This window comes from Pipra filicauda, unplaced genomic scaffold (genome assembly GCF_003945595.2).
Source record: "Pipra filicauda isolate LSUMZ 115617 unplaced genomic scaffold, ASM394559v2 scaffold50_size3627746_pilon, whole genome shotgun sequence".
Taxonomy (NCBI): domain Eukaryota; kingdom Metazoa; phylum Chordata; class Aves; order Passeriformes; family Pipridae; genus Pipra; species Pipra filicauda.
Window position 1 is genome coordinate 2645213 of NW_024104654.1, and position 26523 is coordinate 2671735.

Here is a 26523-nt window from a genome sequence, read left to right on the forward strand (position 1 = left end):
TAAGGAAAAGGTCTGTTTGCACTTACTGGCAGTCCAAGAGAGCCAAGAGATTAATTTGAACTGAGTCATTCTGGTACCTGAATACAATCAACCTTTTCTTCGTATTGCTTTTCAAATACTTCCCACTAATAATAATTCCCAGTGCTTTTAGAAGTGAAATTAAATGGCACTGGTTAGAGATCTAGTCCATATGATTGTTTCAATGGGATCTCTAGAAACACAGGCCGGGGTTCACCTCATGTTGCTGTAGGTGATGCTCAGCCAGTGTGCTGCAAAGCCAGTGGCTTTTTGTGGGGACACAAAGCTATAGGGTCCCTGGGGGCTATGGCTTGGGCTTTCTGGGCAGAGGGAACTTCTATAGTTGTGGAGCCCTTCTCTGCGTCACCAAGTGGAGCTGCAGAGCAGATACAAAGAGCTAGAGCTAAAGCACTGCTGGAGCTGGCCAAGAATACAAGAAGTATGGTCCTGCCCTGTGTGTTCAGCTATTGATGGTTTGTATGTTAGTTTGGTCAGTCTGGTATGACCACCGACTGGCTTCAACCAATGTGAGACAGAAGTATCCTGCTGTGACTTCAGCATGGATTTTTAGAAGCTGTAGCCATGGACTCAGTCTCCTCCTCACCATTGCACCTCCCCTACTCACATATGGCATTTCCACCCCACCTTTGCTGCACTTTTGAGGGTGGGGATGTAAGACAGACATTCTTGTGGCCTCTGCTCTGCTGTTTTGTATGGACCTTTCAGGTGATTGTTGCTCTTATACAGAAAAAAAAGTAGACACGAAATCTACTTGTGTGGGCCTGATCTGGGTCCGACAGGACAGAATCAAACAGTTGGAAGGTTCTTGCTGGCAGGTTTTCCTACTCAAAACCCAGAACAAATGAGAAATGACCATTTCCTCTTATGGCAAGGGAATGACTGACAAGAAGCCATTTGAGTTTGCCAATTTTTTTATGGGAGAGTAAATGTGAGAAAGAATTTTAGCTCCAAAACACGTGTAACTAGTAGCTGAAAATAAATTTAAACTTTTATGTTAATGGACAATGTAAGCCCCAACAGATTGTCGAGTGATGAATGAATGCTGACAAAGATGGCAAGCTGCCGTGCAAAAGTGCTGCTGCAGCTGTGATGGATCCGAAGGAAAACCTGAAAATAGAGAGACAACTACTCCAATGTTATCCTTTGTTCTGAGTGTCTCCTGCTCTCCAGGCACTAAAGGGAACCATCTTCCTGGTGCCAAGCTACATAAGGCCTGAAAATTTTAAAAAGGAAACTTCATTCTACTTAAGCAATATGTCGATTTAAAAGCCAGTGGTGTTGAAGTTAGTTGAGAACAGTCTCAACTGCAAAACTTGTTTCTCAGATGGAAATAGTATACAAATAGGCACAAATCTGGAAAAAACAGCATAAAAAGGAAAGCTGTAGGTAGAACCATTCTGCTGGAGTAGGCACTGGGAGTAGTTTAATGACTAGTGTGCCTGGAGTTGGAGTTGCCTCTGATAACAAGGCTCTCTGAAGCACTCACCATGTGTTTGACCTTAGATGTAGTTACTCTCAGGGCTTACAAACCCTAGGCAAGGAATGATAGGAAGTGAGAACAGTTGCCCCAATCTCTTCAGAAATTACTTTCCCAGTGCAATATCCTCTTTTCAGATTCTGCTAACCACTGAGTGGGAAGTTCTCCCATCATTTACAGTAACGAAATACGATACCTGGGCTTTTTTGCTACATACATCTTAGTGAACAGGAATGTAGAAGTGAGAGGATACTGTAGAGGTAGGGCAAGATCCTCCTCTTTATCAGTAGTGTGCACAGGTCAGAAATAGTGGCTTCTTGGATATATAAGCTATCAGGTGTGAATATGTGTGACAGTCACAGGGAATATTTGAGTCACTGTCCCTGGAAGGCTATATTTCTGAGAAGGGTATTTTTTCAATGCAAGACACGAACCTACAATGATCATCTGTACCCTTCTTAATAGCCCTTATGCCAACAAAAATTATGAGGGCTCACTGTCTTTCCTGAAGAAAAAATCTATTTGTTTACTTACAAGGTGGATAAAAGTAGGTAATGTTGTCATACCTAGCACTAACAGCTGTGCTTCTCTCTCCAAGGTTCTGCAGGGACATCCTGTACTTCTGATCCACCCCAGCCTTTAGCATAATGTGTTAATGACAACCACGGCTGGTGTGAATTCATACTAGCATACCAGGTTCCATTTCAGCAGTTATATAGATACAGATACAGCAGTGATATAGATACAGATTTCACTCAGTTGCCCATGTCTGTGTCCTACCTTTAAAACATTACTGTGCGTGGGTCGACACCTATAGCTACACTGGGAATCATTGTGATGTACCTTAACCAGGAGAAAAGTGATTTGATTGGCACATACTGCATTGCCTGGGGAGCCTGGCTAGCATAGCTATATGCATGGGTGCTCTTCTAATCTCTAATAATGCATTGCAGCCAGACTGCTTTGGTTTGCTCTTTGCTAACTGATACTTCATCAACTTTTCCCATTTTGTGTGGCTGGTCAGGTCAGGCAGGGTGGTTAGGCCAGTTAAAAGCACAACACAGATCATGCCAATGACTGCAGCTGCAAGGCTCTTTGTTTCTGCAGTTCTTATGCTCAGTTTCCACCAGTGTTGAATAAAGAATTTTTAGCACTACACAATCTTGCTTCAGGAATATGTAGGCTATTTTGCAATACTTGTTTTGCAAAATTTGTTTAGAGCAACAAATAAACAAATATGATAAACACAGAAACTTGTTCAGTCTCAACTTTCATCTCACCTCTGTGTCATTACTAAATTTAAGTAGTCAGAAATACACTTAAACTTGCCAAAAATTATAAATCGAGCAATAACGTGCTATTTTGTTTCTCCTTCAATAAAGAAACTACTTTTTTTTCTGAGTTATGTTCCAGAGAAACAGCATACACTGCTCCAAGGTCCTTGTATGCACTCTGGAGAAAGCCTTTACTCTTGGCTGGTTGTGTTGTTAACAGTACACTCAGAGATTATATTCTGCCTGGACGGATGAGGACCAAAAGATGAAGGTCCAATTTATAAAAGCAGTAAGCCTTTAATATCAAAAAGTAGGAGAACAGCCATGAAAGGAATTGCTTATTGTTTTGAAATATTGACACTTTTTTGGTTTATATGGGAGTTTTCAGGTAGTATTTTTCAAACCAGTAAGCTAAGACAGAGATAAAGCATGCCAAGCAGAATATAAGGTTATAACCAGAAGAAAAACACTCAAAAGTAAAACCCAGTCTAGCAATATTTTTACAGTGCAGTTTTTCACCATGTGGCTGATTAACACCTCCACAAGTTTCCCAGAGGTTGTAAAGTCTACTTCCTTGGAGATATCCAAACTCAACTGGACATGGCTCTGAGCAATCTCATCTAGTTGGACCAACTGTGAGCAGGAATTGGACTAGATATCTCTTCCAATGTATATGGTTCTGTGGCTTTTACAGAGCTAATGCTAACCCCACTGATATCTTCAGGACAGCCTCCTCCCACACATCTGCTCTTCAGTCTCTTTGGGTAGGATTCATTTCAAGTCATGAGACATTTGGCCCCAGCAATGAATTTGGTTCCTTCAACAGTCAGTGTCCAGAAACAGATATTTCCAGAAGCAGTTCAGTACATCTTCGTTATCTTCTATTTTACGACAGGGTACATCTGGATATGCCTGTTTCATTCCACTGAGTTTATCAGAGGTCCAAACAAGTAGCTTATATGGATCACAGAACTTCAGACATCTCCATTAGGTGAAACAAATCCCACACTAGCAGGGCAACTACCAGCAGCACATGGTTCATGGACATCTTCAAAACACTTTTCCATGTTGCTGTCATCTTGCATGAAATATGTCTGATTTAGATGGAGAAATAAAGAAGCAGCTACAAGACTAATTTAAAAAATCTTCAGCTCGTTTCAGGGAAGGAGAACTACTATCAGCATCTGATTATGCTGGTGGTGCCCCCTGGTTTTTCTTCCCTGTAGGTGAAAAGCCAGGAGTTGCAGCTGTTAACACCTGGAATACACACCTAACCCAAACCAAATAAATAATGACATTGTTGACCCTGTGACTCTGTAGGGCGTATTGAGGAGAAATGTTGAAGCATTTTTAAGTGCTCTGATCTGATCAAATACACAACTTCACCAGGCTCAAATCATTTAGCTGCGACTGAACACAGTGACAACATTTCAATACTATTTTGAAACATTATCTTATTTTAACAGGATACCTTTTGTGATGTAACATGATGATAGTGCTTTTTTTATCTTGTGATAACCAAAATGAAAAACATACATTAAGCAGCCCAGCCTAACATCTCTTTTTTTTTTTTCCTCCAGAAAAGGGATTTATAAATGTAACTGACTCTAAAGAAGATTTTGAAATTGATGAGGAAGAGTTTTGCTTTGAAGTTAACTTTACAGCTTATCCACCAGTTAGATGCATGTGGTTATTTTCCAAAAAAACATTTCCATGTCAACAAAGTTACAATGTGGATGGACACAGGTACTTGAGTATTTTGTAATAATTTAATATGATAATGTTTCCTCTTTTTATCTCATTTGGATTGTTTACTGTCCGTGTTTTGTACTCTGTGTTTTTAAAATGTGGGTGGGCCACATGATGAAACCACATTAACAAAAGGCACTCAAACACAATTTTGACTTTCAGCAACAGTTCACATATATAACTTGTAGAATCAGTTTATTCTCTGTTTATAATAAACCCTTTGGTAAGTTATGCATCTAGCAACCTTTTAGTTTATATGCATTTTGCCATTCCCTTTCTCTCTAACATAATTTCTCAGTTTCAGATCTGCTGCAGTTTTTTGTACTGAATCACAAGTTCTGCATGTTCCCCTTTTGTCATCCTGTTCTTGATGATGTTCCCAGTGTCTTTCAAACAGCTCAGATCAAGTCCAGGGACCTGTAGTTTCCAAACCTCTGTTAGATCTGTTTGACTGTGCCTGTGCCACAGAAACATACCGTTCTGCTCATTACCCAGGTCATGTATTCTTCTGCTGCTGCAGCAAAACATGTTTTGAATAAACCTGTTAGTTATCTACCTTTTCTGTTATTTCCTACAATGAACTTCTGGCATGTATCCTGTTTAAGGTTAATGTTTTCTCCATTCCCTAGGCTTTCTAATTTCTTGATAACATTATCTAATTTCCTTCAGAGTTTCTTTCAGAGTAGTCCCATGGCTTTGAAGGTAACAGCTCTTATTCACCTCAGTGAGAGTAAAGCCAGACTGCTCTTTTCAAGTTTTGACTTTAAAACTGAACAGGACCTGGGCAGAAACTAATGTGGCTGCACTGATTTCTTCTCATATTCTTAAAACCTCTCTTATCATCTCCATAAAGCTGTGTCATAGCCTGGATTACACTTTTTATGATTTCTTTCTGCAGTATTTTGGTACCTTCAGTTTTATCCATTAGCTTGTCAAGGCATCTTTGCAACAGACTGGCCTTTTCATCTGCATCAGATGGTGTTTTGGAGTCAGACCTCAGTGAGGTTCAGAGACAGCTCAGTTCACATTAGCAAATTGTCATCTCCTGGCAATGGCCACAGGAACTCTGTCCCTGCTGATAAAGTGGGGGCTGTCAGCAAACTTTGATAGCGTTGTGTGGGTGTTGGTGACTAATCTGCAATGCCTGACATGGGCTCAGCAGATCTGCGCTTTGTGTCAAGATTGATTTTGGAAATGAAGTCTCAAGGGACAACCGTGAGCATTTACTCATCCTTGTCCAATAGGTACCTCCCTCCAGCTGATAACACCGAGTTGATTTGCTTTGCAGCTGATATGGACCTCTTCTCACCGCTTGTACAAGCAGCAGTCAGTTTTGCTTGGATGATTGAGAACTGGTGTAAATTCAGTGCAGATAAGATAAAGGTGCTATGGACTGCGCCAACAATAATAATGTCAAGAACTCTTGAAATAGTTTAGGCAACCCTTGTTAATTGGAAAGGTGCAACTGCTGGTGCTTTGGGATTTATGAGTCACTTCAGATAGCCTTTGCAGCACAGAAGCAGCAGTTGCCGAGTGCAGATCCCCACCTGGCGGATGGGGAAAAGTCCAGCCTGTGTCCCTGGAGCTGTGTGTTCTTGGCTGGCTCAGCCACAGCCATGGCCATAGCCACGATCACAGCCACCAAGTATTGCTGGGGTTTGGCCTGGCGCTTGCTTCAAACAGACAACTCAGCCCTCCGTCTGACTGTGCTATTGGATAAATAGATTTTTTTAATGTTAATTTTTGTGTAGTTATATTTTGCATTGTTTTATCATTCTATTTATTTTATGGAAAAAAATATGATTGAGGAAAAAGTACTTGAATTTGGTGATTATTTTATCTGACAAGTACATTCTTCTGTACAAATATCCCCCAGAACTATACATACACAACTATAATTTTGGTTGAATACAAGCATTGGATAGGCACATCTCACCCGAGGAAAGAAGCAGCAAGAGGTGAGGATGTCAGGAGATTCTGCCTGCAAGCTGTAGCACTGCAGATTTCAATATGATTTTAAAGTAGAAAGTTTCCCGAAACTACAAGAGAAAGGTCATCACATATCTAAACCTGTTGCGAGTCTCACTTTGCATATTTTAGTTGATTTCTGTGTAATCCTGTCTCCCAACACTTCTACTTTGTTCCTTTCATATCCTTTTTCATTTCCTATTTTTCCCTTTTTTTATTTCTGCCATTTTCGTATTAAGTTGTTCCTCCTGATTATAGGTCATATTGAATTGTATTAATTAGCTCTGTTCTTTTCTTTAGCTTTTCATTTCAAATCCCAGAGGTCCATCTCTTCTATCACTACCCTTATGGGTTTTCAGACATTTCTCCTGAATTTCCATTTTCTATTTGCTTTTGTTGTCTCTCTGTTTCAGCACACTGTTGATTTTCACTTCCCTCCTCAGAGCAAATGAGTTTTCATAAACACTATGACCTCTGTTAGAATTTATAATATTTAGCTCACATGCCCTGATATTTTCATGTATCAAAGATACTGTTTTAGAATTTTTTCCCATTATTTCATTAGGATATAATCCTTCAGCCCTGGGATTTCAAAAGCAATTCATTATTTTTGGTTTGGGGTTTGGTGTTTTTTCCTGTCTCCAGTATCCATCTTGAGTCAGCTTAAAAGGGTTCTAATTTTAAAATGTCTATGAGTTCAAGGACAACTTTAAGGCCATTTCAGATGAAGACATTCAAAAGTCAATAACTACAAGAAGGTGTTGCCTTAGTGAGAAGGCAAAACTGCCGGTGGCTTCAACACAAGTTTTCCTGGTCTAGAATTTCAAGGCAATACTTAGTTCCTTTGTATATATCTTCCTTAATGAGAAATACTCTGATCTTAGATCTCTAGATTTCTATCTCATTACTGCTTTCTCTTACCTTGCAGATTGCAGGCTGTCTTTTTTTTCCTTCTTTGCTTCAAACTCACTGATGTGCCTGCTTGTCTTTACCACTTAAACATAGTTGAGGACATTCTACATGGTTATCCTTGAGCTGTCAGCAAAACCATCTATCCCCAAATGTCAGCAACTAAACCTAAGAGAGATTTTCTTAGGTTGCGCTTCTAATGTTGATGAACTGCATTATCTGCCATTCAAATTTGACAATTGTCCTCACAACAATAACCTAGTCAAAAGCACAGAAATAGGATACCATCTCTGTAAGTTGGTATATTCCCTCCTCCCTGCCTCATCTCACATCTCATAAACCAGTGACAACAGGACAGTCATGCATGAATCTTTGAGTTGCTGCAGTTCTCAGTTGTTAGCTTCTGCCCGGTGACTTGTCAGAGCCCTCTCTCATCATTTCCATTGTCACAAGCTGTCTCCTGCATGGTGTGGGTCTTGGTTTTCTGCCATCCACTGGGTCAAAGGCCACAGGGATTAGTAGAAGTCTGGTCTTCCTCCTGCAGAACTATCTTGATGGTTGGTGTTTCGTCTCATTGACAATAAATTTATGATGGTGACCTCATTCCTGAGTTTCCATGAGATCTTTCCTTTTGGAGAGGTTTATCTCTTACAATCCTCCTTGTCATTGTTGTTTCTTAATACTATTTGTCATATCAGCTAGAAAGTCCCATCAAAGTTCTTTGGAGAGTAAAGAGTTTGATCCTTTGCTGGTCTTAGCATCTGTGCCAGGATGTGTTACGTGCCTTGTCTTCCAATGGATTGGTAACAAAATAACAGCTTGACAGCCTATGTGCACTCCAGGCCCTGTGAGAAAAAATGCAGAATGAAATCAATACTGCAGAAAAAAAAATATACTTCCACAAAGACTGTTAGATTCTGGGATTTATATTCTCTAGTCAAAAAAAATTTCCCCTGTGTTCTTCATTAGAGGATGCTGAATTGTTTCCAGCATATGTATGGGTCTTGACTACATTTAAAATCTTTTTCAAGTCAATTTTTTGTCCTTTTCCTTCTTTGTTTTTCTTTGCTCTGCAGCATGTCATCAAAGTTCTGCAACCATCAGCGCCAGTCTGGGATATACATATTTTATGCTGAAAATGATGATATGGTTGTGACAAAAAAATTCACTCTCTACGTGAGAAGTAAGTGAGAAAACTATCCCTGTGAAGATTTGGCAAAGTCTGAGACCTTGTCACTAGTATAAATTAAGCTATTGTTGTTTTTCCTTGGTATTTGCCATTTCATTTACATAGATTTATTGTTAAAAATGGAGGATCACAAGGCAAATACATGATTCTCTTCACACTGCACTCCACTACTGAAATCCAGGCACGGGGTCAGAGAAAGACACTGGATGCTTGTGGGTTGTATTTCTTGTCTTGGTCGGGGATGGAGAACAGAGAAAGGAGGAGAAAGTTACTAATTTTTTTCTTTCCTTTAGTCTATCATAAAGAGAATATGAGACATTAGTAGATACTCAGAAAATTAATGCTTCTTAAGAAAATTACAAGCTTAGGAGCTCAGTAAAATACAGTGATTGTATTCTAATTCTACAGAGCTGTAACATATATGACTGCTGCAGAAATGACATGAGCCACATGAGAAACCCATGATTTACACATGCACAGTCTTGACCGATGCTGTCAGTTATCTCAGTTCTGCCACGTGACTGGAGCATGTCTCCCTTATTCCAGGTCAGGGAGCATTATTTATGATATGTTATGTGTGCAGGGATATATCCTGTGCACATTTTGTACGAGCTGGACCCCCAGAACTGGAGTGTCAGGGCAGTCCTAGGGCCAATCGCTTGTTCAGAGTCAGAAAAGCAGAAGTTAAGGCTTCTAATTTTGGCTCTGCCATTGTTTTGGTTTCGCTGTGCCCATACAGAGGAGTGGCTGCTCCCCTTGCCTTGCCCGCACTGCCATCCACAGAACTGAGGGAGGAGGAAGACTGTGGGCTGCACCCATCTCTCACAGTGACATGTGGGTGGGCTATTTTGAAAACACAAAAGCAGACCTTGGTCTCAGCAGATACAGTACACAAAAGCATACAGGGTATTGTCACTTGAAATCTGATAGAATTGTCACTGTATATTGTCACTGACAGAAACTGTCTTACAGAATCATAGAACTGATGAGGTTGGAAAAGACCTTTAAAATCACAGAGTCCAACAAGCCCAGCATTGCCAAGTACACCACTAAACTATGTCCTCAAGTCTTGTGCTATCTTGTTGTAGGAAAGCCTGAAATAACGATGCAGCAGTTGTTCACGCAGATCTCATGCACTGCTGAGAGTTATCCTGCCTCATCCTGGGTTTGGAGGAACTGTCTTGAACTGAACTCATCCAAGTAATAATTTTCTCACTTTTTTATTCATTGCAAAGGCTATTTGAGCTATCTTTGGTTAAATGAAGACTGACCTGTAAAAACCCAAGTTTAAGATGGACCCGCAACTCTTTGGTGTCCCACTCCAGAGGAACCAGATGACCAAAACTAGGGAAAGTTTTCCATATTTTTGTTGACATCAAAGGAATTCTACAAAGATGTGACTCAGGCTCTTTGCACCAAAACAAACCCCACTGGGTTTATATCAACAGTTAGGTAGCTACAAAGTTCAATCTAAGTTTTTCTCTTAGCCTATCAAAATTAAAGTGATTCAGGGAATGCATTGGTTAATACAGGCTTGATTAATTGGTTAAGCTTTGGTTAAAACAGCTGTTATGGTGACCTGTTACCAAAACCAGTGAAGTCAGGGAGAGTGTTTCCAGTAAAGTTAGTGAGAGTGTTTCCATTTCCTCTATTTATTTAGGGCAATGAGTCAGGCACTAAAATTTCAAGAGATGCTGAAAGAACTTTGAACTGTTTTATGAACTCTGCAGTTTTTATTTTAGATTTGCAAAAAACTAATAATCCTATGGTGCAGAAGAGTACTTGGTCAAATTATCCTTTATAAGGTTGTGGACAAAGCTCTAAGTATTTTAGCTAGACATTAAAAAAAATATCTGAACAATTTTCTTATCTATACCTCTGAAAAGGTTTCCTAACATCAATCTGTTCATGCAGAAATGGAAGAGGAAAGGAAGCGTCCAGCTAGTGAGTTTAAAATACTCCTTAAATCATCTTTCTGGAAAGAAAATGCTGTGACATTTCTTTTCTTGGAAACTTCCACATGTAGAAGCTAGTGCTATGTCTAGAGCTGAATAAATTTTATTTATTTATTTATCTCCTCTTTTATTTATATGGACAGTAAATTAGGCACTAAGCTGATGAATGATAGAAAAGCTAAAAGTCAAAATTATCTCTGTGTGAGCTTCCTTTCCCTCGAGTATAATGTTCCCTCTTTCTACATATCAGGTCTTAAATAAGTCATTAATACAGGGTGGATACTCTTCATCTTGAGTAAAAGAAACTTCGCGGTTGAAAACATACCTTCAGGGAAAGGACTTTAGAACTTTTACTGTGGGTTCATTTTGCATTTATAGTTTTAGTAGCAGCCCATTTGGAGCTGCTCAGTGGTTTGAGTGTTTGAGGCAAGTATGAAACCAGTGGGAATAGATGCAGTATAGGAGGGTTGTGTCAGTTATGAGATTGGTGGAGGTCCTGGAGGTCAGCGGGTGCAAGGCAGTGGCGGAGAATGGGAGTGAACCCAGCTTAGGAGGTAGAAAACCCAATGCACTCCCTGCTGACCCTGCCATGTCCATCCCCAAAAATGAGACTGGTAACCAATCTATCTAACTCACTCTATCACTGACAAAAATCAAGCCCCCTCCCTTCTCCTCTTCCAAGACAGACATAAGACATGTTTTGAAACTTTCCACCTTCTCCCCTGGAAAATGTCAAATCAAATACCAAAACTGGTCCTCTTACTTTTTCAGCTGTACAGAAGAAATTGCAGAGGGGATTCACAACTTCTTGCCAAAGAGGAGATCCCTGGGGTCATGGATTTCAAGCAGTACTTTGGATCTAAAGGAGACAGCAACAACCTTCTCTGTGGAGTGCTGTGCAAACAATTCTGCAGGTTCAGCCTGTAAAAAGAGTTTCATTAACCAGCCAGGTACCACAGGCCAGTGTTTTAGCACAGGTTTTCTCAATTAAAACTGGTATGGTAGAACTTATGGTATTTTTTATCTGGCTAAAACAGGTAAAACACAACCTCTATGTGTATACAGCATCAGAAATGGTGGGTGAATGGGAGACACAATTCTTTTTTCTCCAGTCCCAAAGCAGGGGCCTCCCTCATTAAAATAAGCAGAAACTTCACACAAATAGGAAGTGTGGGATGGAACCATGGCAATGTTGGGGTCTCATTTTTTATTTCATATTAGTAATCCCTACATGAAAGCTGGATGCATCAGCTGAGGTCACTTGATAACTGGTGGCAGATGCTAGCTCTTGTTCCTTTCCTGGAAGTCATTGTGTTTCTGCTAGAAATGCCCGTGGGAGCTCTTGTCACCCCATGGAGGTCATTGCATACACAAGCAAGATCATGACTGAGCCAACAGATCCACTCAAGGGTCTACCCTGTCTGGGAAGAAGGAGTACTGGGCAAGAGACCTTCTTAAACTGATAATAGACAGGTGGCAAAAGGTTAAGCCCTGGTTTGGAAACTGCTGTGCAGTCTCTCTTCTTGCCAAGACAATGAGATATTTCCTTGTTGAGCCAGAAAGTCAATATGATTATTTGCACTTTATACTTATAACACCATATATATCCGATAGAGCAAAAATTTCAGTTACAAGGAACATGCTGTGGCACCTAGGAAGTGTTTTGAAACACCCATGTATTTGCAGTACAGAGATTTCCTTTGTCATGGATGAACAGCCTGTTTGGTGCTTTTGACTACAGCTGGCCAAAGCTGTGACCACTGTCAGAGTTCGAGCATTCATGTTAAGATTACAATAGAAAGTAATCTTTATACTTACGCTTAGAAACAACCAGAATATGAGGGTACGTCTTATGTAACACTCACCTACCCACCGGCCTCTTACAGTAATATCTTGGCTTGTTAAGAGTTCCTGGCTGAGCAGCAGCAATGCTCCAAGCAGGCTGTGTACAGTCCACCCACTGATAACTGGAACTTTGCTACCTAACATACGTTGATGGGGGAAGGCACAGGGAGAGAGCAGGAAGATGCAATAAGAAGAGGAGTTGATTAGTCCTGTTTATGCTCACAGAGTTCAATCCACAGATCACACCAACACCTCCACGCACTTAGATTTATCAGTTTATTTTAGATTTATTAGTGGATGTAGCTTTTTTTTTTATGAAAACAGATGTCAGAATTATCCAGCACTTAATGCCTCCTGCCCATCTTGTATATGGCTCCATCTCGCTTTGTATATGGCTCCATCTCATTCCCCATGCAGAGGAGGCTCGGGAGTGAGAGGGCTACAAACTGCCAGAACTGACCAAGCCACCATGGGTTCTCCTTGCATTTTCAGCTGCACACACAAACTGATTCAGTGGGTAGTAATATGTGTCTCTTAAAGTTGCAGGAGCTGTTTCTTCTCTCACGGACAATGATGCATTCTATGTCTCTGTTGGATTTTTTCTCCTATTGATCACTTTTGTGTTTGTATTCATGTTTCTTAAATACAAAAAGGTAAACATAAATATCTGTCCCTTCTTCTTTTGTTCCTACCAGGCTGTTTCTTCTCTAAGACTTCTTACACTGTGTGTTTTTTCTTCCAAAGCAATTTAGATATGAAAGCCAGTTGCAAATGATACAGATGATAGGGCCATCAGATAATGAGTACATCTACATTGACTTCAGAGAATTCGAATATGATCTAAAATGGGAATTTCCCAGGGAAAACCTGGAATTTGGTGAGCAGTCCCTAAAGCAAACCCCAACACTGGAGTAATAACCTGTACTGTACCAGCAGCAAATAATATTGGCATATTGTGTCTTGTAGGACAGATCCTTGGTTCTGGGGCTTTTGGAAAAGTGGTGAATGCGACAGCTTATGGAATTAGCAATGCAGGAGATTCAGTCCAGGTCGCAGTCAAAATGCTAAAAGGTATGATAAATTCTAGTGCCTTTCACAAACAACAACATATTCTAGTGGCTCCAAAGCAGAAGCAGTGTTGGAAATCCCCTTGTATACAACTTTTCAGTAGTTATTCCTCACAAACGCTTGGCTTCAAAATCCTTAAAATGCCTTTCAAAATCCTGCTTCAGTTTGGAAAGGTATCGCTGAAGTGCCTTCATCCTGCAGTGTGTTGCCTTTTGTCCTACACACTAGAGAAGGTGTATGCTGTGTGGGGAAGTATGGAGCTGCTCTGCTCTAAAGAGGAAGAATGGAAATTCCTAGTGCAAATTAGCCTCCTGGTTACATCGGTGTGTCTATGAATTTTGGTGTAAGGTCCCTTTTTCTTGTAGTGCTGTCTAGCTGTGGAACACCCTTCACCTGCTGTGTCTGAGCTAACTTGTTTCCAAAACTTCAGCACAATTTCTTGTAGTCTTTTCTTCTTGATGACACAAAACAATTTCTTTCCATCCCTCCCTACAGGTCAGGCTTCTTAAACCTCGAATACTCCTTGGTGCTATGCTCTGGCTGCTCTCCAAGATCTCCTCATAAAAGCAGTGTCCAGGAGCAAACCTCCCTGGCAGCAAGAATGATAGAATTGTTTAGGTTGGAAAAGATCTCTACTATCATTAGGTCCAACTGTTAACCCAACACTGCCAAGTCCATCACTAAAACATGTTCCTCAGTGACACTACTACATGTCTTTTAAATACTTCTGTGGATGGTGAATCAACTGCTTCCCTGGGCAGCCTGTTTCAATGCTTGACAACCCTTTCAGTGAAGAATTTTTTCTGCATATCCAGTGTAATGCTCCCCTGGCACAAAGTGAGGTCATTTCCCCCATCCTCTGACTTGTTTCTTGGGAGAAGAGACCGATATTCACCTCACCCACCTCTTGATACATATTGGGATGAGCTTCACATTGACACCAGAATCCTGTCCACCTCTATGCCCACACAGCCACTTATTGCCAGTGCTGCCATGCAGCTCCATCCCCTATTTGCACATATGCATGTTTTACACTTCCTTGGTCCAATCCTTTGTGGTTGTCTCTATGGAAGCTCAACTTGATCGTTATGGTTCACATACTTAATTCACTGAGATCCTGAGGACCAAATGCTTTCTGAAAAACAAGACTAAAGCTATAACAGAAACACAGGGGGCCTTCTTAGCTATTGGATTGCAACTGGTTGCATGCCATATGGCTGCCAAGACATTTTTTTCTCTTAGCATTTCCCTGCAACAGGATTGACTGCCATTTTTTCTGTGCTTGTGGACACTTTAATAAATTGCTGTCATTTCTTGCCCAAGAATGACAAATGTTGACATTTGAGGACTGCTTTCCCAAGCCTTCAAATGGTACACACACACACACACAAATTTAGTTTCCACCTTTTGTTAAATCTTTTTTTACTGTAGAAAGATTTTTTTTTCAGAATGTTCCCAAATATACCATCAGTTCAATGAATTTGAAATGAAGATTTGCATGTGATAAAGCGTCATGACCATTTAAATTTTTATTTCTTTGCTAGAGATTTCCAAATCTGTGTTATTACCTTTACAGAAAAACCTGATGCCGCAGAAAAAGATGCTCTAATGTCTGAGCTGAAAATGATGACTCACATTGGAAGCCATGAAAACATTGTGAACCTACTAGGAGCTTGTACTGTGTCAGGTAACTTGCAATTGTGGAAAGGTACCAATTAAAATCTCCAGACTAATGAGGACTCCTAAACAGATAAGAAGTATCAAAAACTTGGTTGTTAAAAACAGTATTAAAGACATCCAAGTCATAAATAATCACTTATTCCTCAGGCTGCTCTTCAATCTCTTCTCTGCTGAATTCCATCTCTGCCCAATCAATTTTGCTGTTCTGTGCTGGACCAAAATAAGATGAAGATGAACTGAAAGCAAAGTTAAAGCTGTGCAGGTGTACAGAAAAGGGTCCTTTCTGATTGAACTTGCATGAAGTGATACAACAGCCCTTCTGTAGAAGAGGATTTCCTGTTACAGTGGTGATAGCACTGATATGGGCCAATTTATTAAGAGGAGAGGAAAAACTTATCTGGTGCAGGGACTTTTGTATCCACATGATTATGTTCACATAAGAAATAATTTTTTTTTCTTTTTTTTTAAATCATATGGATCACCAAACAGTGAAGTTGTAGAAAGAAAAGGGAAAATAGCTAAAAGCCAGACAGGAAGGAAAAGAAACTGAAAAAGAGCAAAGGCAGGAGGGCCACACAAAGAAAGAAGATGAATAATGGACAGAGCTGAAGTGAATAATGGACAGAGGAACAACTTTTTAAAGGACCAATTGTAAAAACAAAGCTGAAGATTGAAAAAAATTAGTAAATATGGGTTAAAATGAAGGCAACAAGGGATTATCACTAATTAATTATTGTGTGACTTGTCATTGAGGAAACATACGCAGATATTCCTGTCCCAAGAACTGCTTCTCTGGGCAGTCCAGCAGTGAACAAGAGTGGGTGAGGAGAGGCTAAAGAAAAGATGACCTTGGCAAAAGGACAGGATTTTACCCAGTGTTGGTCCATGTCATGAACTATGACACCTGCCACTGAAAAACTTGACTTCCTCAGAAAGACCAAGGAGAACAGTTAACTCTTGTTTCCTCAGTTTGCATCAGCAGCAATAATGTCATGCAAAGACATCTGAGGGATAAGAGGAAAGTAGAGAAATAGGTTGATGGTGGTGGACTTAGCTGAGTTGAAACTATATAGGCTGCCACAGCCTTCTGGAACATTAGAAAAGATGTGTGGGTAGGAGAACTGCAGTGAAGGCCTGGTTAGTCTGGCAGGGTAGGGCAGGAATGCTTCCAGCCTTATCCAAATCCCATTTTCAGAAGTATTTACATGGTTCTTAAGACTTCCTTTCCATCCTCTGAGAGAGTTCCCAGGCTGTTTCCAGTGTGCCCTACTTTGCTTGGCAGGGGCCTTCCAACAGAAATGGCTGCAAATTCATAGTTGGCTTTTCTGAGCCAGAAGTAGTGATGTCAGTGTAAGGCTTTGCGGGATGATGTGTGACCACTCTGAGCTCCTGCTGGCTTGTCATGACTTTTCTGCGAGCCTGCCTGGGTCAGAGCTTGGATGTATTTTTCCTTTCTTGAGAAAGTGACCTGACCAGTATTCTACTCAGACACATCCCCTTGCAAGGTCATCCCCTCCTATAGGCCATCTCAGCAAGCACACTTGGGTTTCAGTTGGCCTTCGTGGAAAAAAAAGGATATTTCCAGAGCATGAAGACAGCACAGATAAATGGAAGGATAAAGGTCAAAGGATACAAATTCACATCATCCAGATAATTAGCAGGGGTCATTTTTTACTTGAACCATGCATGGTTTAGACAGTGTGTTGCATCTTTATTGTCTGTGCAGTCCTACCAGGAAGGATCTTTCTGTTTCTATAGGGATTTTCAGTACACATTGAGAGATGTACCATAAGGAAGAATCAGCTACACAGACTTTCCAAAGGGACATTACAGTCAGTAAACATTACCTGCCCATCAGCACAGTTTATCTACCTGGGAAGGAAAGATGTTTGGGATGTTTTAATACAGATTAGTCCTGAGAAAAGATGAGACAGCATTAGGGCTTTAATGGTGAGGGTGCTATAAATAGCAGCAAACATTTACATTTCCAACTATTTCAGGACCAATCTACTTGATATTTGAGTACTGTTGCTATGGTGACCTTCTGAACTACTTAAGGAGCAAGAGAGAAAAGTTTCACTGGACACTGACAGATATTTTTAAACAGCATAATTTCAGCTTTTACCACAATATTAATTTGGACCAAAATTCCAGGTAAAGCATTTAGCAACAGTTTAATCCTTTTTAAAACTACTATCACTTCTTAAACTGCATTCTCAGCTGTGCACTAAACTGGTGAAATCATTCGATTCTTGAGAATGTGCTTCGACGTACTTTAATAAATAATGCTTTGGGAGGAACTGAGATTTGATTCTCCTTGTGATGTTCTTCACACTGGACTGCAGAATACAAGCAATCTCTTGTTTTTCTTTCCAGTTTGGAGAAGTCTCATGTCTGTGCATGTCCGTGCCCAGATTTTTAATATCAGTAACTGATCATGGTTTTCACTGTGAAACCATTTCTGTGTAGAAGATTACGTGATACACTGTGTGTAACCTTTGAAAATATGTTGCCTGCTCCAGGATAGGGACTCACCTGAAGTATGGTGTAAATACAACTCTGTGCAGAGAAGATGAGTTTGAAACCATGCAAAGAAGTCAAAACATAAATGTGACACCTGGGTCAAATGGGATAGTGCTGTTCTCTGAGGAAGGTAAGAGACTGATTGATTTTATCTTTACTAATTCTGTTATTAGGATAAAAAAGATAGATGCTCTTTGTGATGTTGTTCTTGGTAGGAGCACGGGAAAATTCTTAAAACTGTCAGCGGAATTAATCAGAGAGTGAGGAAGCCAGTGGAAAACTCATACTTGGTTATTTTTTACAGATAAAATTAAGGATGCAAGCACACAGGTGGATGAAGAAGAGGACTTTAATGTGCTCACTTTTGAAGACCTTCTTTGCTTCTCTTATCAAGTTGCCAAAGGAATGGAATTTCTTGAGTCCAAATCGGTATAGTGAAGGGCAGCAAATTGTTCAGATAGAAAAGGCAGTAAAAAAACATCAGTTTATAAAAGGCAGGCTGAAGAACAGAGACACTCAGTGGCAAGCTTGAACTATACCTCCTTCCCTGGCTTAACAGCAAAGGCTGAATCGCAGTTTTAGGCACCACCCTGAGTAAGAAGCATCTGCACTGAACGCTTGTGCCTGCTCTGGCCCTGTCCCCTAGCCATGATCAGCCAGGGAGCATCCAGCTTGCCCATTCACAAAACTGTTTAAGTGGAAGGAGGGAGCAACTCAGAGAGCAGGGAGTTGTCTTCCTCTGATACTAAATGCTGCAGAGCATTAACCATTCCTTTCCTTCTAAGTGCATTCACAGAGACCTTGCTGCCCGGAATATACTAGTGACCCATGGAAAAGTGGTGAAAATATGTGATTTTGGCCTTGCCAGAGATATAATTAATGACTCCAACTACATCGTCAGGGGGAATGTAAGTTCATGAGCACTCTCTGGCTTTCATACCATTTTAAGAATTATAAGGAACCAAGAAAGTGAAGTTTTAATTTTTAAATTCCTTGTTAGCTTTGCAGATATCTGTACCGAAAGTGCAGAAATCTCACTTTTTCCTGCCCCTGGCAAATGTAAATTCTTAGCTTATGATTAAACTAATCAAGCTAGTACTGTAAACTAAATGATACCCATGTTCTTTCTAAAGCACAGTGAAATCCACTGATGGAAGCACTGGGAGTTGTTTACTGTTGCAGACAATAATAGTGTAGGACAACGTGGGGGTATGCCAGATCCTCTGCCTGTATGAAGAAGTACAGTGTGGGCTTCTCCGTCTGAGCCGCTCACTCTAGAAGTCATAAGAAGGAAGGCAGCTCTTCCAGGACTGAGCTCATCTCTCCTTAAATAGTCATCTAAAATGGATGAGATGAATTGGCTCCTTAGAAGTGCCCATTTCTCTCTATAATGGGAATTTCAAAGGACTACTAAGAGAGACACAGCTCTTGACATGGCAAACATGAATTGATAATATTCAAGCAGTGAGAACTACAGTGAGTCATCTAGAAAGCCTGTGTCAAAGCATGACCTGGCCTCCTTTCCCCCTGTCTGTACAGGCTCGTTTACCTGTTAAATGGATGGCTCCTGAAAGCTTATTTGAGAGGACGTACACAATGAAGAGTGATGTCTGGTCATATGGAATATTGCTATGGGAAATATTCTCTTTGGGTATGTTTTGTAATAGGACAAAAGAGCAGTGTTTGGTTTTGTTAGCTTCTGAATTAACATGTATTCTCCAATAATTTCCACAGGTGTAAATCCTTACCCTGGTATTCAGGTTGATACAAATTTCTACAAATTAATACAAAGTGGATTTAATATGGACCAACCATATTATGCTACAAAAGATGTGTAAGTGTACTTCTTGCCTGATGCAGAGTATGTGAATTTATATTTACCAGGTCACTGTTTGAATGACCTTTTATTTATTGTATACTGTGTCTTGCTCATAATAAGTTGCAAAACATGATATCTTCCTCTAACTCTGGAAAAGGCTGCCTGATCCTGCAGGTTTTGTTCTAAAGCAGAAGTGATCAACACTAAAGGTTATGTGTGTTTGAAAGGACTAATTTATCATATTTATTTAATTGTGCCTTCCTTTCCCAGGGACCAATTCTTGTTCCCAGATCACAGATTTTTTTTTTTCCCTTGTTTTCCTTTGCTTTTTTTCTTTTTTTTCTTTCCTTTATTTTTTTTTCCCAAGAAAAAAAAAATCATATCAGTTTTGAATATTGACTAAATCTTTGGTGGGTTTTTTCTAAACTTTTTTTTTAATTGAGCTTTACTACATTTGTTTCGGTTCAGGGTGGCTAGGGATCCTGTTAGATAAGAACCCTGCTAAGGAAGAGTTGGGGGGAGCTATTTCTGTGCTCTCAGTAATATGATTTTTAGCCTGTCCCTCTGTGCCTGGGTGGGCTTTGCCTAGAGGTGGACCCCAGGGGACAAGAGAAGATGATAGGGAGCTATGAGACCTGGAACATGGAGAAAAAGGAAGGACTTTGGATTGTCTGAGCTCTTCTGGCAGACATTTCATAGATGGTCTAGGAACTCAGTGCCTTGCTATGACACTGTACTGCTCTTATCCTCTCCATGGAAATGGCATTACAGGTACACGTGACTGACAGGATGACCCATGAAAGATTGCTGTGGTGCTTATAAATATCAGGGAACCTCTTGTCCCAGTAACTTTGGAAGGAGCTTTAATGGATAGGTGCTGCACAAGTGCCTGATGAAACTGCAAAACCTCTAAGGTGGTGTTTACATTTTAGAAAGACATTTGTTATGTCAAATTACATAAAAAGACTTGCTGTGAAAAGTGCTCTCAAGAATACATAGTCCACAAGGAGCAGGTTCAGCCCCAGAGACAGATAGGAATTGTTTTCCTACAATTTTCTGTATGGAAGCTGGAAAACAGGGTTAGCATGCCAGTATGTGCCAGCCAGCATGGAATTCTGGCTCCAATTCTATGAGGAGGATTTTACTAAGGACTCTCGTAAAACCATGTTCTTCATTTCACCCTTGATCCTTATCTTTCTGTGTCTTTTCCTCCGATGCAAGAGAGTAGTTCTGGCCTGTTTCTATAAAATCATTCTGATGCCCCATGATTCCCATTCAAATCCTGCAACACTATGTAGTCATTTACAGATAGTCCAAGAGCTAACACATTTTCTGTACCACCTCTTTGCTTCTGCAGCTATCACATGATGCAGTCCTGTTGGGCCCTTGACTCCAGAAAAAGACCCTCTTTTTCTTGCCTGGTTTCCTCTCTTGCAGGTCAGCTGGCTGAGGCAGAAGGAGCAGTAAGTAAACACAGAAATACGAACAATGTGAACAATGTTTGGGTTTGACTAGGGGAGTTTGGGGTTTTTTTGTGTAGCTCCATAGATCAGAATGAGCTGAGGAATAGCCTTCTGCTTTCTCTTGAAGTACACAACTGTGTTATGGATACAGTGCCCATGGATCTATGTAAGACTCTGGGGCATTTTTTTCTGCCATCAGAAAGAATCCTGACCTTCCTGATGAGGAGTTTCTTCCTCCCACTGCCTGCACTGGGACTCTGGAAAGCTGAAAGGTCTCAGCCTGTGCTGTGGGGATGTGCTTCTCCCATGTAGGAGCCAGTGCAGTTTGCTTTGTTGATGCTGATAGATGCCATGGGAGGGGAGCTGATGCCAGGGATCTCACGGGGGGTCACCATAGGTATGTGCTGCCATGTCCTCACAGACAGAGTGCTGCATGTCATCCTCAAAGGTCAAAATACTAAACAGGATCTGAAGAAGCCCTGTTCCATCCATACCAGACAGTTATCTCTTCTTCAGGGACGATAATTGCTTTCCAAACTACCACTTTTTACCTGGTTATCCACCCTGGGCTAGACACACTATTTCCCAGTGCAGTGTCCTTAAGAACCTTTTGGGATGTGAGGAGTGACTCTTGCCTTTGCAGCATTGAGCTTCTCAGAAGGCTGTTAACCTGGCAGAAGCTGCCAAGTGTAGGAATGAACTAATAAGCAACATCAAAGCACTATGTCTATGAAAAAAATCTTCCTTTATAGTCCAGTGCCATCCCTCAACCCAGCTCTTTTTGGCTGGATAAGATCCATGTCACTTAGGCAGTAGTCTGGACTCCCTTTGGAGTCAGTGGGAAGTAAACTAGCAGAACATGAGTGTGATTCTCCCTCAAGAGGAGGTGGACTGTACATGACAAGTGTCTGCTTCATGAGGAGAAGAGCAGGCTTCCAGGTACAATAAGTAATAATAGAAGATATCTTTCATTTCCTCTTCCCAATTCTAGGTTTACCAGAATATGAAGAAAAATGCTGCTACAAACAATTCCAGCATCAAAACTAAACCAGGAGGTGTAAGCAGGAATGAGGAGTCTCTGCTGTTCCCAACTGAGCACCATAATGAAGACCCTCAGGCTGAAAAATAATCTGGGTTGTGGATTTGATTATTTTCATAAACTCTGTGTAGGATAAGTGTTTTACACCAGCTCTAAGAAGAGATTTTGTCACCAAATGCAGCACTGGTTTTTTTGCATTTTTCTGCATTTTTTTGCATTTTTCTGCATTTTTTGTGGTCCCATCCATATTTATGTGACTTTGAGAAGAAGAGATAATTCATTTATTTGAATTCAGCAAACACATCTATAGCAAGACAGGTCTTTTTGCTGCCTCTCTACAACTGGATATCTCTTTTCCTGGTGTTGTGTAAATAGCGTCTAACCAATGTATTGAATTCATACTGTTCTTGCCTCATCACAAGCAAACATGAGAAAATCCACAGGTTTTCTTAGTCAATGTTTACAAGCATTGACTATGCACTAAAAAGAGATGGTTTGATTTCCAGAGGTGCTGTGCGCAACTTCATCTCCAGATGTCACTGAGTGTTAGAAAAACAAAGACCATTCAAGTAGCCAACTTTAGATGCCAAGTTTTAGAGTTTCATCAGTCTTGTTTTTACAAGGAACTCTTAATTTAATTGTGTATAACTGTCTTATCCTGGATATCTCAATCGCTGTAAAGTAGTTGACCAGTGTCATGTTCAGGTGAGTTCATTTTATCAAGCTTTAAGTACTTGGGTGGCCTCCAGTCATCCAGGTTACATTCTGCATCTGCTGGTGAGCCCTAGGCATTTGCAGTGAGTCATTCCTTTCTACCTACAATAAGAATCTAAAATAAACAGGAGGATTGATATTTGGAGATAACCTACTTCCCTGTTCTAGAAAATCCAGGTGGCAGTCTCCAACTGGAAGTCTCATTTCAACTGAATTACAGCTAGTTACATTCTTGGGGCTTTGTGTGTTTTAATATAAAATAAAAAATGTTTAATTTTGAATAAATTATCTTCTGTAGCAATTTAGGCGTGTAATATCATCACTCCCAATTCCCAGATATCAGCCTGGATGTATGAATCCTGCTGCACTAAAATGAGAGTATTACCTATTTAACTTTCTCGCAGAGTCCCAGGACAATAACCAGAGGCTTGATGTGTTTTCAGTATAGTTAAAAAGACAATTACTTTCATTATGAGGTTAGGAATTTGTAAATGCAACTTCCATCATGATTAACAGGATACATTTGCCTGCATCTCAGGGAATGAATATGAGAATGTATTGGTTAATAGTTTTCTTTTTTTACATTTTGCAAGGTGCTAACTTAATTTAGGATTTTTCAGTGGCATGTGTTATAAATTAATAACTTTTTTGATAGAATATACTATAAATTTAGCTGGTCTTTACTAATTTTGTCTGAAAATGATGTTGTAATACAGTGATTATGATTTGTATATTTTTGTTGATAGTTAATAATTAACAAGGAGTCATAAATTTTTTAATCAGATATAAACTACCAAAGAGTAATTTTGAAATGTTCAGATAGAAATAAAATTTTAACATTTCATTTTCTGGAAAATGTATATTATTTTTAACTTTATTTTAATACTTTCAAAGTGTTCATTTACAAGATATCACTGTTCAGCACTGTTAACACACAGCCTTCATCATCCAGAAAGAGGATCTTGAGTGTCTTGTGCAGACAGTTTTCAGCTTTCAGAGCTAGAGGAACTTAATGCTGAACTGGTCACATCCAAGCCTAACTGGCCCTGGAAGCTAAGCAGATGTGAACTTGGCTCATAGAAAAGCAGATGGGAATCCCATGTGCTTTAAAACATGCCAGGGAGTTGTGTCAAATATTTTTCCACAAGAATTAAAAAGAAGGGGGTAGAGGTCATCTGGCCCCATCGTCACTACTAAGCTGAGACTTGAGAATATAAAGGCAAACAGAGAACCTTGGAGCTAACACAACTTCTCATGATGCACGCATGAAAAGCAGATCAGGCAACACAGCACTCTGTGAGGAAGTGCAATCAGGAGAAAAACCCTCCTGTAAGGGCTGATCATGTGTAGAGTTGTATACCTGCTTCTCCACACAGCAGAGACAGATGGCACAAAGCTGCAAGAGGTACTGAGTGAAAAATAGTATCTTCTAGGAGCACATTTCCTTTCCAGGATGCTTCCAACACAACCTAGCAAAGTGGTTTGCTGAGGCTTGTGCAGAGCCACAGACAGTGGAGTAGTTTCATGATTCTTAAAGGAAAATGTCCACATTTCTCTTATTAGAATCCAGACCCCTAATCTGTGTCTCCAGGAGCTGATTGCCTGGAGAAAGTGACAAAGTCCCCCCCGTAGTGAATGGAGAGAGTTAAGCTTGTTTGAAGACCTCCAGCAGAGATGCCTTTAATCTAAGCTGGATGCATTAAGTTAGGCTGAGACTGACAAAGATTCAGTAATCATTGATGCAGGTAGAAGAGCAGAAGGGGTTGAGGTCAATTCAAGGCGCCAAAGGGCGAAGGACACTGCACTCTCCTACTTAGCAGTAGCAGAAATTAGAAGGAAGATACATTTGACAACCGAAGCTAAAGAACAGGATGGCATTGAGGAATCTGCCCTAATTTTCTTTCCCTTCTACCTGTAAGGAAGCGTCCCCGCGGGATGCCACGCGACAGCCCGGGGACAGCCGCAGCTGGCACTAGGTGGAGCTCCGCGACCGCGGCTGCCGGGCAGGCAGTGACGGAGCGGGTGGTGCAGAGGGGACAAGGAGCCGGGCTGGTGCTCAACAGAAGGGCCTGGGCCAGCCGCGGTGTCTGGACCAAAGCTACAGGACACCAGGAGACCAGAGCTGGGGATAGGGGTGTCGACCAAAAGGAATTCACAGCCAAAACTTCGTAGTAGAAACCGCGGCTGGCCCAGTTCCAGGGCAAACGACTCAGTCCCCGACCTCAGTGCATCCTCCCAAACAACCATGCCCGTGTGTCACAGGCATCAGGGACAAGAAAAAGACTCTTGTCTGGATCAAGAGAAACTGGATGTGCTCCTCCAACACGTCCCACTCTTGTGTTTGGGATACCTGAGATGGGCTCTGGGAGGTCCCTCTGGGAGAAGCTGGGGCTAACCATGTGTTGAACCAGAAGAGGAGAGCAGAACTGACCCAGAATGCACTGTCATGCATTCTGGCAGTGGCTTTCAGTCCACATGTTCATGGGAACTGTGAAATGGGATGAAGAAATCCAAGGTCATAGCTGCGACAGAACTATTTGCGGACAGGTTATTTTTTAGGAGGCAACACTTCTGCTGGAAACTATTTTGGGGCAAAAATCAAAGCAGGCAGAAGATAATTGGATTAGGACATTCCCCACGGAGCTGGATACATCAAATCTCAGTCCCCTACTACCAGACACAGTACTAGATCAAGTGCTCAGTGGCTCAGGGGTCGCTCTTCCCAGCCAAATGTAGTGCAGCACCAACGAGTTGATGCCTTCTTCTGTCCCCCATCAGTGGCTAATTAGTTAGACTATGCAAAGCAAACCAACTTTAAAAAAAAAACAAGGCACAAAAAGACCCATCCAGGTTTGTGGTTGAGGAGGCCACAGATCACTTCAGAAAGAGCTGGGACCTGAGCCCAGCTTCCTCTCACCCTTGGTGAGCATCCCAGCGCTACGGACTGACAGGGAAGAAGTCCCTTCCAGGCAGGCTGTCTCAGACCAGGGCTGGATTCAGGCTTCCTGACATATTTACCAGTGATGACATAAACAGAGGGACTGCTCAGGTCAGGGATTCTGTGTTATAGGTCACTGGTACATTAGAATTTATGTGTTTAAGGTTGTGCTGGAAGACTGGTAGAGTAACTCTCCTAGCAGAAATGTAGGTACCTTGGCATACAGTCTGGTTCAGATCTCAGCCAAGAAGAAATTTTGAAGACCTGTGTTGTGGAGAGAGGTGGGAAAGTGGTGATGCTCCTATGGTCACCTCCACAGAGACACGTGAAGACTGGGATGGGATCCAGTTCATTTGATACTGCTTGATTGGGATGAAAAACCACTGGAGGTCCTGACAGTGACCCACTCCTCCTGCCATGTGTTACCTACACCCATTCATGATTCTTTGCACTAAGCTAATTCTAAATTAAGCTTTGGCACGTAGCTGTGGCAGCCCATATGTGCCCAGAGAAACCTCTTTCCAGGTGCCATAGGGTTCCCCTTCCTCCATGGCCTATGCAATGTCTACATCACCTTCTGAAAAAAGACCAGAAGTTGCTTCTAATGACAACCCTCCAGTCCCACCAGTGCCATGACAGCCCCATCCTCAGAAGGGGTTTGGAAGCTTCAGATCCTAAAAAGAAAGAGATGCCGTGTTCTAGTTTCCACTGTATTTCTCTTGGAGAAGCGACTGCCTGATGTGGACTAAGATCTCCTTTGGAAGAACTTCCTACGCCTGGGTGTGCTCTGGGCGTGGAGGGACTGGGGAGCTAAACTGAGGCAAAGCAGGGCTGGTCCCCGGGAGCTGAGCAGCGAAGGAGTGCCCAGGGGAGG

General features: G+C 41.2%; 1 protein-coding gene across 1 annotated transcript in view; it reads left to right on the forward strand.

Moving 5' to 3' along the window:
• The window catches only part of FLT3 (fms related receptor tyrosine kinase 3), a 40523-nt gene extending 18343 nt beyond the window's left edge, over positions 1–22180 (forward strand). The window contains 16 exon segments of the mRNA XM_039386858.1: positions 4371–4536; positions 8493–8599; positions 9694–9805; positions 11332–11510; positions 12946–13058; positions 13150–13282; positions 13372–13476; positions 15050–15160; positions 17154–17307; positions 17676–17806; positions 17981–18105; positions 18462–18584; positions 19216–19327; positions 19411–19510; positions 20853–20958; positions 21950–22180. Coding sequence (XP_039242792.1) covers positions 4371–4536; positions 8493–8599; positions 9694–9805; positions 11332–11510; positions 12946–13058; positions 13150–13282; positions 13372–13476; positions 15050–15160; positions 17154–17307; positions 17676–17806; positions 17981–18105; positions 18462–18584; positions 19216–19327; positions 19411–19510; positions 20853–20958; positions 21950–22087 — 2015 coding nt within the window. The 3' untranslated portion in view covers positions 22088–22180.
• The last annotated feature ends 4343 nt before the right edge of the window (positions 22181–26523 follow it).